The sequence below is a fragment of the Ostrea edulis genome, chromosome 3, assembly GCF_947568905.1.
Source record: "Ostrea edulis chromosome 3, xbOstEdul1.1, whole genome shotgun sequence".
NCBI lineage: Eukaryota > Metazoa > Mollusca > Bivalvia > Ostreida > Ostreidae > Ostrea > Ostrea edulis.
Window position 1 is genome coordinate 11016850 of NC_079166.1, and position 13806 is coordinate 11030655.

The following is a 13806-nucleotide window of genomic DNA, read 5'->3' on the forward strand; positions in this document are numbered from 1 at the left end:
AACCTAATTATGGAGCGAATGTGTATGACAAGGTGGTTGTTCGTCATAAGAAATGTGTTTAGTTTTACGATGTTTATTTTGAAAAATAAAAAGAGATGCGAGCTGCGTAACATGATCTTTACATTGCAATATTCGCTCGATCAATCCGTTGGGCTGACATTCCTAATTTTCAGAGCATAGTGAGACTGATTGATAAACGTTAAATATGAACTATGTTAGTATCTGTTTATTTCTAACAAATATGATTAGACTACATGATCAAAGAATTTCCTTATCCAGGATAGTGTGACACTTCACCCAGTCACTGAAGCATGCTGCTGTTTGTACTCTGTAACAAAATTTACAAAGCGTATGAATACAAATGAAGTGCCAACTCAATCAAGCGATCAGTAACTTTTCTACAAAAAATTAATTCTTAATCTTATAATTGTGTTTCATTGAAAAGATTATATAATAATATACATACGAAAATACTCCTTGCAAAGATTACAAGTCAGTGCACAATATTGTATGACGTAGGTGCGGGTTGATGGGGTGGAGTCCAGACAAAACACAGGCCCATAGACAGAACAGCTTGGCAGTACATCAACGCACGGGAAAGGTGTAGTGACGGGTGTAGTGGACACTAAAGACGGTTTGTAAATACTGTATGCAGGGAAATTTTTGCATTTTATTTTCGCATATGATTTTGAATATCTCCAATGTCACTATCTGCTGCTTTTGAAGAATGAAATGAAATTGTATTCACCCAGTTTTAAGTTCGCCCACTTTTAACAACTGGGCAAAAATAAAATGAGGGCGAAATTCACCCTCCATACAGTACGATATCAGGTTTAAAACGATCTAGTTTGCCAATACAGCCTATCATTGAGTCAAATATTACATCTATCTGACGTGTCCCATACTGATTGTTATGCCGTTCTTGGTCAATTGACCGATTGCCTCTAAGTTTGTTATCAGTAAAATGGTGACTAATTAGAACCTGGAGATTGATATTTGAATATGTCTTACTCTCAATTGTTTATATTTGTGATATTGATGAGATTGATTACTGTTTGTTATTTTCAATTTTTCTTTTATACTCCACCAATCATTAAACGTTGGGGGCAGATGCCACTTTGAGAGTCGCGTGACTTTCTTTATGCTAATATTATTACTTTATGGTTATTAAGGTGATTAGTCACACAACAAATATGGTGTTCCAGTTTTCTCTTCGTGAGGAATTCATACCTTACAGTTCATTGAAAGGTTATGGAATGGTAAAGCAATCTGCCATTCAGTGGTTTTCTAGTGGTCATTCATTAACATTATTCAGGAGATTACATAAGTCATCTGTACCTTGCTTGAAATGCAATTACATGAATATATTTGATGAGTAAATTCACAGAGATAATGAAAGGTGAAGATAACGAACAGTGATCAATCTCATAACTCCTATAAGGAATACAAAATAGAGAGTTGGGCAAACACGGACCTCAGGACATACCAGAGGTGGGATTATGAACTAAAACTTTCAATATTTTTAGCATTTCAAAATTACATGTAATATGGATTTAAAAAATACTTAATGGGGTAACAATATGTAGTGTACATATTACAGAACAAAAGGGATATTATCTGTCTCATATTGTTATCATAATAACTCTTCACTCTTATCTGATATTTGGATGCTTACTCCTCTTAGGCACCTGATCCCACCTCTGGTGTGTCCAGGGGTCCGTGTTTGCCCAACTATCTATTTTGTATTGTTAGTAGGAGTTATGAGATTGATCACTGTTCGTTATCTTCACCTTGCATCAAAAGAATAAAAGAGTGGAGGGTATGCTTTGCATTTACTTGTAACTTACACTTTATTAGTTTTATGGACTGTAATTTTATTTAATTGTAATTTACACTTTACTAGTTTTATGGACCGTATTTTTTTTTTATTTGTAACTTACAGTTTATGAGTTTTAGGGACCGTAATTTTATTTACTTGTAACTTACACTTTATTGGTTTTATGAACCGTAATTTTATTTACTTGTAACTTACACTTTATTAGTTTTATGGACCGTAATTTTATATTCTTGTAATTTACACTTTATTGGTTGTATGAATCATACTGTAACTTACACATTATTCGTTTTATGGACCGTACATGTAATAGGAGACCTTCAACCATCAATTTTCATTGATAACTACCGTGTGAATTTATACATATATTGTAAGTTATAGGTTGTTTACAGTGATAACTATTGTGTGTAAATTTATACATATATTGTAAGTTATAGGTTGTTTACAGTGATAACTATTGTGTGTAAATTTATACATATACTGTAAGTTATAGGTTGTTTACAGTGATAACTATTGTGTGTAAATTTATACATATACTGTAAGTTATAGGTTGTTTACAGTGATAACTATTGTGTGTAAATTTATACATATATTGTAAGTTATAGGTTGTTTACAGTGATAACTATTGTGTGTAAATTTATACATATACTGTAAGTTATAGGTTGTTTACAGTGATAACTATTGTGTGTAAATTTATACATATACTGTAAGTTATAGGTTGTTTACAGTGATAACTATTGTGTGTAAATTTATACATATACTGTAAGTTATAGGTTGTTTACAGTGATAACTATTGTGTGTAAATTTATACATATACTTAAAGAATGACTTTAATTCCGGGGCAAGTTATACGAGTATAACCTGGTTTGGGTCAGTTTACGCTTTATAATCCGAGAAGCAGATTATAAAAAGCGTAAACTGACCCAAACCAGGTTATACTCATATAACTTGCCCCAGAATTAAAGTCATTCCTTATAATTTAATGCACGAGACAAAGATGCTAACCTTCGTTTATCAAAATGTACATACACTCGGAAAAATACAAGTCAACGAAGCCGCGCAATGATTTACTTAACAACAGCGACACGAAGCGTCTAGATCTAGCTGCGAAGCCAAAGGTCGCCATCTTTAATCTTAGTTCTACGGAGCCTAGCCATTTATCAAAATATTGTATCGAAAGTGAAGTTTATATCATGATAGAAAATATGTGTAGACTATCCATGTAATGAGTATTTCGCTGCCCTTTAGAGATAGAGATCGACTTTGAAGTCGCTCATCTCCGACAGATTGAGAAAATACGGGAAATTGCATTGTTTAGGCCTACCCAAAATAAATATTCAAATATCAGAAAATGCAATAATTTACGGCTTTCAACTCTGTGAAAACTTCTACTAAATGAAAATTTACCCTCGTATGCAATGTTATCGCTAATAGTAAATCCGACACAAGAAAATATGTAAGCAAGTAACAAATAGCATCCACATGTCAATGTGTCTGACGTCATGTGATAAAATGTGACGTATGAATTTTTGCTTGCTTTGTTGAAAGACAGATCAAGGAATGAAACAATTTCTTTTCCCCAGTGAAAAATGTATTTCAAAATGAACAGGGTAATGCTTACTTGGAAAATCATTAATCCGAATATAATATATTTGTTTTAATCTATCAATAGTATTATTCGACCATACATACAGAGAAAGATGTTTAACAAAAGTTATTTGCGTACAAGTAGGCCTCGATGCTGATGTTGACAACGAGAAAACAACATGTGTATCAAACCGAAGTATCTTATTGTGCACGTTGACTTTCTATTCCATAGAAGTTTAGAGAGAGAGAAAAAATAGTTCCGACATCTGGTTGTCAAGGGGGTGTGTCCCCATACCAAAACAGCTGACCAAACCAGGTTATACAAAAATAACCTGTGTTCCTCAATTGGAATTTGACCAATCAGAGACAAGGATACAATAAGAATTAAATTATTGTACTTTATAGGTTGTTTACAGTGATAACTATTGTGTGTAAATTTATACATATACTGTAAGTTATAGGTTGTTTACAGTGATAATTATTGTGTGTAAATTTATACATATACTGTAAGTTATAGGTTGTTTACAGTGATAACTATTGTGTGTAGATTTATACATATACTGTAAGTTATAGGTTGTTTACAGTGATAACTATTGTGTAAATTTATACAATACTGTACTTTATAGGTTGTTTACAGTGATAACAATTATGTGTAAATTTATACATATACTGTACTTTATAGGTTGTTTACCTGTGTGAATAAGGACCATAAAAACAAATTTCTCCAAAACAGAGTTGTTAGTTAAAAACGTGTATGTTGAATGGCATGCCAATTTTAATCCATGATGGAATTTTCAACGCAACTTTTAGTGGTATGGTGAATTTAAATTGAAGCTAATACTGACGATATGAATACTACTGTCGAGTCATTAAATTAAGTGGAGAACTCAATCTTCGTGGATTTCGGAGATACCCCTACACCACGAATTCCAAATCACAACGAAATACAATATTTATATGATGTTCTAATGTGCGGAAAGCATGTCCACGAAATTGCATTCCAACGAAATTGTAAAATATTAGCAAGCCACGGAAATTTGTCCCCGCGAATCTAAATGATTGTACAATATATGGACATTGGATGGAATAGGGAGAATTTAAGATGAGGTGAAATCTCATTACAGCTTAAAGGTTATTAAATAAGAATTCAAAATCAACAAAAACATCACTCTCTATTTATAGTAACTGAGTAATTAAATTAGAAACAAATATACTCACCTTGTGAATTCTTCCATGCTGAAAAATATTTTTAAAGCAAATAGTGGACGTTTTTCTTTTATTTGATTCTTTTGTACTAAATTTTGAAAAATACGACGGAATAAACATAAGGGCGATGCATTAAATGTTTGATGTCGCATTACAACTTGAATGAGATGATATTCATTGACGCAGTGCTTATGCAAGGTGAAGATCTAATGTTAGGAGCACTCAATAAAATGCTGAAATACAACACTGTATCCACAATTCTCATGTGAGTGGAGAGAAAAAATCTTGTTTTCTTTGTCCTAATAAGATAATTTAATCTTACTTCCTTAAAAAAAGTTTAAACTCGCAACAATCTAATTCCAGTCTCTGAAATAATCTATATTCCTTATTCTTTTAAACGTAGTGTGCAACTTCCAACAGGCATACCCAATATTCTCAAATATTGTAAATTCCTAAATATACGCAAGCCATTTATCACTGACAAGTACCACTCGCGAAATAAAATTTCTATATTACTGATTTATGTCAGGCAAAATTCTTGATCAACAGTTCATTTCGTGAATTCAACTTCTTCTGATTGGCGTCATTTCGCTGTTCGTTATCTTCACCTTGCATTGAGTATTTACGTAAAAGAAGGAATCTACAGTATTTTATGGTTTGATCTAGTCGCTTATTCATTCTATTTGATGCGAATTAAAAGTACAGATGGCACATACGTAGTGGTCATATTGCAAATTATAGCTCATTAATTCAAAGATGAACTAAATAGCTTCACAACTACATTCATGGATACATTTTGTGACAAGAAATCATACCTTCGTATTCTTTGCAAAGACGACAGGTGCTTGGACAGTATTTGATGGCATAGTCAAGAGAAGCGTTTTCATTCGTGTTACACAGAATGTTTTGTGAGACGACTGCACAGTTGTTAACAACGTCTTTACAAGCTGGATCTGAATTTGATAGAAGTCTGTTAATTCCACATAACATCTCTCTCACCAGGTCAATACCATCACAACACCGGGTAGTGTACTGTGCTACTAAGTCAATATCAATCACAACACCGGGTAGTGTACTGTGCTACTAAGTCAATATCAATCACAACACCGGGTAGTGTACTGTGCTACTAAGTCAATATCAATCACAACACCGGGTAGTGTACTGTGCTACTAAGTCAATATCATCACAACATCGGGTAGTGTACTGTGCTACTAAGTCAATATCAATCACAACATCGGGTAGTGTACTGTGCTACTAAGTCAATATCAATCACAACACCGGGTAGTGTACTGTGCTACTAAGTCAATATCAATCACAACACCGGGTAGTGTACTGTGCTACTAAGTCAATATCATCACAACACCGGGTAGTGTACTGTGCCACTAAGTCAATATCAATCACAACACCGGGTAGTGTACTGTGCTACTAAGTCAATATCATCACAACACCGGGTAGTGTACTGTGCTACTAAGTCAATATCAATCACAATACCGGGTAGTGTATCGTGCTACTAAGTCAATATCAATCACAACATCGGGTAGTGTATCCTGCTACTAAGTCAATATCAATCTCAACACCGGGTAGTGTATCCTGCTACTAAGTCAATATCAATCACAACATCGGGTAGTGTACTGTGCTACTAAGTCAATATCAATCACAACACCGGGTAGTGTACTGTGCTACTAAGTCAATATCAATCACAACATCGGGTAGTGTACTGTGCTACTAAGTCAATATCAATCACAACACCGGGTAGTGTACTGTGCTACTAAGTCAATATCAATCACAACACCGGGTAGTGTACTGTGCTACTAAGTCAATATCAATCACAACACCGGGTAGTGTACTGTGCTACTAAGTCAATATCAATCACAACACCGGGTAGTGTACTGTGCTACTAAGTCAATATCAATCACAACACCGGGTAGTGTACTTTGCTACTAAGTCAATATCAATCTCAACACCGGGTAGTGTACTGTGCTACTAAGTCAATATCAATCACAACATCAGGTAGTGTATCGTGCCACTAAGTCAATATCAATCACAACATCGGGTAGTGTACTGTGCTACTAAGTCAATATCATCACAACACCGGGTAGTGTACTGTGCCACTAAGTCAATATCAATCACAACACCGGGTAGTGTACTGTGCTACTAAGTCAATATCAATCACAACATCGGGTAGTGTACTGTGCTACTAAGTCAATATCAATCACAACACCGGGTAGTGTACTGTGCTACTAAGTCAATATCAATCACAACACCGGGTAATGTACTGTGCTACTAAGTCAATATCAATCACAACATCGGGTAGTGTACTGTGCTACTAAGTCAATATCAATCACAACACCGGGTAGTGTATCGTGCCACTAAGTCAATATCAATTACAACACCGGGTAGTGTATCGTGCTACTAAGTCAATATCAATCACAATACCGGGTAGTGCATCGTGCTGTTGATTGTTTATATTTGTAGTTTTTCCTTCTCGGACAAGAATCATTTACTCATACATAGTGACGTCACTAGCTTCAAGCTGAGTCCACGTAAGGCCGTAAATTGACCCTTGATTTCAATCTCGGCCGAGATTCGGATCGGCTGAATATTTGGACTGACGTCTTCACCGAATCTCGAAGGAGTCCTTCATAGTTAATGTCTGGAAATTTACTTTCAGCTTCGGCCGGTTCTAGCAATTAATGAAATTTTTCGTTCAAGGATGACTTCCGTGCCACATTATTTCTCTCATGAAATTGAAGATTTCCTATAGTATGTTTAATCTATTCAAGATACAGACACCTTGTATCACCACACACCTTCTTGTATATCGCTAATTTAAAAAAAAAAAAACACAGAAACTCTTCAATTTGGGGAGATACATTATTACATCATGAAAGTCATCATTTTAACGGAAAACTTAATGATAGTTTATTTTATGGAATTTACATACTTACACGGTAAGTAATGCAGCATTAACAGTGATAAACATTTGGTTTGATAGTCAACTAACTTATTCGAAGCGAATAGCAGTGTCACCTAGGTGCACATTAATTGCTAGAACCGTCCGAAGGCTGAAAGTAAATTTCCTGACATGAATTATGAAGGAATGTTCCAAGATTTGATGAAGGCGTCACTCCAAATATTCTGCCTAGCAGAATCTCAGCGGAGATTACCTTGATGTGAGAGGCACTAAATCTGGTGAGGGCCGCCAAAAACGCTGTGAAAGGTTTTGTTCAAAATCCTTGAATCTAGTTCTCAGTGTTTACAAGGCTTTTAAGAGGTACAGTATAATCTGCTAAATAACTACATCAATTCAAGAATATATTTCTTAATAAAGGGATATGTAATTCATCATAGTGATGTTGGTCCAATTTCAACGAAAGTGCAACCTCTAATTGTTTATAACGTATAGCGCTAAGATCCAATTCTTCTGAAAAGGAACATTCTTTTCAATTTGTTTCTCAGATATAGAAAACGGGGTTCAAAAGAAGACACTGTCCTGAAAACTACCTACATGCATTTAAAAGATAAAAACGACGATTTTCACAATTGGTTTGAACACAAGCATATTCTTACAATTTCAAGCTAGGTTAATGTGAAACTTATACTGTACCAATTTTGATGCACCAGATGCGCATTTCGACAAATAATGTCTCTTCAGTGATGCTCAACCGAAATGTTTGAAAACCGAAATAACAATAAACTTGTCAGAGCTAATTTAGGGAAAAACAGAGTGACAAAAAAAAATGGAGTCAAATTCGTCTAAGGATAAGAGCTATGCATAAGGGAGATCCTCTTTAATTTTGAAATGAATTTCTAACTTTTACCACAGCAATTAAATATACATCCGTATTTTCAAACTACTAACGAAGTACTTAGCTACTGGGCTGTAGAGACCCTCGGGGACTACATGTAACAGTCCACCAGCAGACGCCTCGATCCAGGGGTCATAATGTAAAACTTATACGGTACCAATTTTGATGCACCAGATGCGAATATTTTTATTGTCGTGTGTGTGTGTATGTCTCTCTCTCTCTCTCTCTCTCTCTCTCTCTCTCTCTCTCTCTGTGTGTGTGTGTGTGTGTGTGTGTGTGTGTGTGTGTGTGTGTGTGTGTGTTAATTACAATTACTCAAAATAATGCATTTGCTAACTCGTTGGAATAATGGCAACCTTCGAATCTTCGGCCCCGTAACGATCAGTGATCATAAATCCTGTAAATAATACACAATTAAAGGGCAAACACGGACCCCTAAAATACCAAACTAGCAGCTCAACTTATTACAAACAGGATAACGTCAGATTTTCCATTATCAACTTCGCACATTTGTGTAACAATATTCCATTGTCACCTTTGTATGCTGTTTATATCTCTTAAATGAGTCAATGCACATGAGCATAACCTGCGTATATTTAATTTTTGAAACGAGGCAGGCCACTCAAAGCAAACGTTGGTGTAACAGGGGTTTCATTACAGTCTCGGGAATTTTTCCCCAAAATGTCCTGGTCGTTATAATGATCTTAGTTGCAAATACAATTTGTCATTAGGTAGAATGTTATCCGAGTTAAAAAAATCTGACAATTCTTTGCATAGTGGTATTTTCATTACTGCGTTTATCCGATCAAATTAAAAAGTTTGCAGCGGGTGTGACCGGTCAACATTGGATGCTTACTCCTCCTTGGCACATGATCCCAGTTCTTGGATTTCAAGGAGTCCGTTCTTGCCCTACTCTTAATTTTGCTTTGTTTATAGGAGTTTTCATCCATATCATCCTTACCTGGTGCAAAAGTCGTCTGAGGTGGAACTGTCTGAGTTGGAATTGTCTGAGTGGAAGGAAATTCGGTTGTTTGTGTTACTACAAGTAAAATTAAATCAAAAACATTTGAATCATGAAATTGATGATGAAGCATTCTTAGTGATTCATCCAAAATATTATTCTGAAGCCATTTCATTAATCAAAATAATAAATATGTCATATGACGATATAAGATTTGATACTTGACAATGGGCTTGTAAAGATTAAATTCAGAGACTGTTTACCCAATTCGGATTTCCTTTGAATTCCCATGTTGTAATATAACTTACGATTCATGACCGCATACTGATTTAAGCGTCATTCAAATTCTAGTATACGAGATGAAACCCCGCACAAGCGCGGGAAATCAGAATTATATAATGTTGCATAGAGGAGGGACTTTTTAATGCGTGTTTGAATTGTTGCGCACATTAATTGAATGAACGATATCTTTAATTCAAATTAATCTAGGAAATATATTTGAATTATTGCGTGCAGTACTTATGTTTTATTTATTGATATCGTACACAGTAAATAAAAGTTGATTATTATGACGTCACTTGCGGCTCCAAATTGAATGTTCTTTACGTACTGTGACATAAATGATCTCTCTCCGCAATGAAAATGAAAATAATCATTTTACAAATACAATCGTAATCCGTCATGCCTAATAGTTGATCAAAGACAAAATGAACAATCGTACATAATTTTAATATTTGAAACTCACTATATTGCGAATGTGTTTATAATGGAAGTTTTCTCCAGTGCGACAATTTAAGAGCAAAATTGTGAATACACTTCGTTTCTTCTCTTCAAACGCAATAATCGAAAACGTAATGCACTAAAATATTATTATGAATGGAAAACAAAAACTCCTATATTGTAAACAGTGGTTTGATTTCTTGGACATTATCAGGTAGTGTACAACCTAATTTCGGTAAAATGTTTAAGTTTTAAAGCGCACACCTCCCAGAATAGTCCAGGGCCTTTCGATATCTGACATATTGGACAAATTTCCATTTGCTACTTACTTTTCAGACCTGTGTCATCACAAAACATGTGCAACCAAAATAAAAAGAACTTTTTTGTGTGTTTATCCATGTGTTTATACATACCAGTAACTGGTAATGAATTATTACAAGAAGTCGTATCATTGACTTCTATATTCATCCGTTTGTCAGATCGTTTTGGTCGCGTAAGGTAAGGGGGGTTCTTACTTGAAAGATATATATATATATTATTATATGTATGTATGTATGTATGTATATATATATATATATATATATATATATATATATATAAAACAATTTTATGAACATATTGTAAACCAATCGCACCTTCTCGGCTTGCCCGAAAGACCCCACAATGTGCGATTGATATGGCATTGCCTAGCTTCGTTCTGAAAATTTCCATAAGGCTGATTCAAGAATAAAATCACGGATTTGAATAAAGGAAAAGACATGTTCTAATTATTCAACAATCATCAAAACTTATTTCTTCTGCACGATCAAAATCAAGCATCGATAAACAACGAATTAACTTCATATCGTATTATCTTCGGTTATTTTTTTTTAAAAGGAAGAAAATGGCTTAGATCAGTTATTTTTGCTATTGCAGGGCACTTTATCGAAAACTAACGTAGATTTTTGATTAATTTTACGATATTTACTAATCAAGTAATATTCTATTACGGTCTTATTATCACATACAAAACACTATTAAAAGAACCAGCGGTAACTCTGGAGCAAGCGGTAACTCTGGAACAAGCGGTAACTCTGGAACAAGCGGTAACTCTGGAGCAAGCGTTTCGGAGTTTAATGGCGAAAATTGTTAATCTATAAGAATAGACTTTATATATATGCAATTTTCCATTAATGAACCTAATCGACAAAACGAAGTTCAAAACGTGTTCTTTTTCTATAATTAACAGATAAATCAGTGATAACGTGTCTTACTCTATAACTAATACACAGATCAAAGATAGTGTGTCTTACTGTATAACTAATACACAGATCAAAGATAGTGTGTCTTACTGTATAAATAATAGATCAAAGATAGCGTATTTTTACTGTGCGTTAAATTAGACGTATTATATTTGTCGAGATTCATACGCGCATTTTTTCACAACTGCAGCGCATTCTTAATAAAAGGACTATCATTGCATAATGTGGGAATATCAAAGACAAAAATAGCGGGGTATTAGAAATGTAAATCTTGTGATCTATAATATCCCGAGACAGTATACACTGCAATTCATTTCCACAAGATTAAACTAGATTTACTACGCTAAGTACACAACAAGAAGGTCTACAACAAGAGGGTCTACAGACAACAAACCCCCGCCAATACAATCATAACAAAGAATGTCTTTATAATGTAGATTTCAACGCATAAGTACATCCTATAATAGATTTTAAAGTTTCAAAATTTAAGTACTAAGGAGGATTCAAGATCACCTTTCCGTCTAAAGCTATTTTGAAGAAGGTTAATGCGTTTTCTTACAATGCACATTTTTCGAATTGCACTTAGTTAGATCCAAATATATATCGTATTTTTGTTACGTGTAATATGACAAAGTATATTGGATTGAATTGTTATGACCCGGATTAAGACTTGTCTCTATATTCAGATTGACGCATCCTCAATGTTAAGGTTAAGCAGATTGAGATTAAATGGTTACCACTTGGTTAAGGTTAAGCACATTGAGATTAAATGGTTACCACTTGGTTAAGGTTAAGCAGATTGAGATTAAATGGTTACCACTTGGTTAAGGTTAAGCACATTGAGATTAAATGGTTACCACTTGGAGACGTGGACGTTGGACGGCTATCTTTCGTTGGGTGACTATGCGGCGATGGGTGGACATGGGATGTGGGATGACTGTGGGATGCGGCGTTGTGTTGCGTGGATTGACTTTGGACTGATGTTGTAATTGTAGTAGTAGTTGGAGGTGGCCCTGTGAAATAGTCTACACACTGTAATTTTATAGATATATATATATATATATATATATATATATATATATACATACACACATATACAGCCCAGTAGCTAAGTACTTCGTTACTAGCTTGAAAATACGGATGCATATTGAATTGCTGTTATAAAATTAAGAAATTCATTTCAAAATTAAGGATTATCTCCCTCATGCATAGCTCTTATCCTTGGACGAATTTGGCTCCACTTGTTTGGCACGCTGTTTTTGGCTATATTTAGATCTAAAACTTCATAGTTATTTCGGATTTCAAACATTTCGGTTGAGCATCACTGAAGAGACATTATTTGTCGAAATGCGCATCTGGTGCATCAAAATTGGTACCGTATAAGTTTTACACACACACACACACACACACACACATATATATATATATATATATATATATATATATATATATATATATATAAAAGCACAAAAACCCAACAACACCCTACTTTCCTAAAGTGTCGGATCTGAGAAGATACAAGGCCAGTAAAGAAATTTATAAAAGCACTGAAAAGTCCACGACACTGTTGCTTATTTAAAACTCAAATTTTCGACGCAATCCGCGTCTTTATCAAGAAACATATATTACATAAAGACGCGGGTTGCGTCGAAAATTTGAGTTTTAAATAAGCAACAGTGTCGTGGACTTTTCAGTGCTTATATATATAGCTCTTGTCCTTAGACGAATTTGGCTCCACGTTTTTGGCACGCTGTTTTTGGCTATATTTAGCTCTAAAACTTCATAGTTATTTCGGATTTCAAACATTTCGGTTGAGCATCACTGAAGAGACATTATTTGTCGAAATGCGTATCTGGTGCATCAAAATTGGTACCGTATAAGTTTTACATTATGACCCCTGGGTCGAGGCCTCTGCTGGTGGACTGTTAGTCCCCGAGGGTCTCTACAGCCCAGTAGCTAAGTACTTCGTTACTAGCTTGAAAATACGGATGTATATTTAATTGCTGTTATAAAATTAAGAAATTCATTTCAAAATTAAGGATTATCTCCCTCATGCATAGCTCTTATCCTTAGACGAATTTGGCTCCACTTTTTTGGCACGCTGTTTTTGGCTATATTTAGATCTAAAACTTCATAGTTATTTCGGATTTCAAAGATTTCGGTTGAGCATCACTGAAGAGACATTATTTGTCGAAATGCGCATCTGGTGCATCAAAATTGGTACTGTATAAGTTTTACATATATATATATATATATATATATATATAAAGTCTCTTTTTTCGAAGTAAAATATATATTTAATAAAAGCTCTAAACACTTTGTAGAAGTATTTCGACCGTGTTACCGTCTTCTTCAGTCGTGTTTATCTCTCATAGCAACGTTACACAAGACTACATACATAAGTGTTTAAAGTTTATATATGTAAAATATAAAGTCTCTTCAGTGATG

At 34.5% G+C, this 13806-nt stretch overlaps 1 protein-coding gene across 1 annotated transcript in view; it reads right to left on the reverse strand.

Annotated features, from left to right (window-relative positions):
• Nucleotides 1-211: 211 nt before the first annotated feature.
• Nucleotides 212-13806, reverse strand: part of LOC125677190 (uncharacterized) — a 32268-nt gene continuing 18673 nt past the window's right edge. The window contains exons 10-15 of the mRNA XM_048915185.2: nucleotides 12216-12371; nucleotides 9398-9475; nucleotides 5443-5580; nucleotides 4640-4657; nucleotides 467-625; nucleotides 212-328 (exon numbers count right to left, since the gene is read on the reverse strand). Of these exons, the coding sequence (XP_048771142.1) occupies nucleotides 294-328; nucleotides 467-625; nucleotides 4640-4657; nucleotides 5443-5580; nucleotides 9398-9475; nucleotides 12216-12371 (584 nt within the window). The 3' untranslated portion in view covers nucleotides 212-293. The remainder of the gene's footprint in view (nucleotides 329-466; nucleotides 626-4639; nucleotides 4658-5442; nucleotides 5581-9397; nucleotides 9476-12215; nucleotides 12372-13806) is intronic.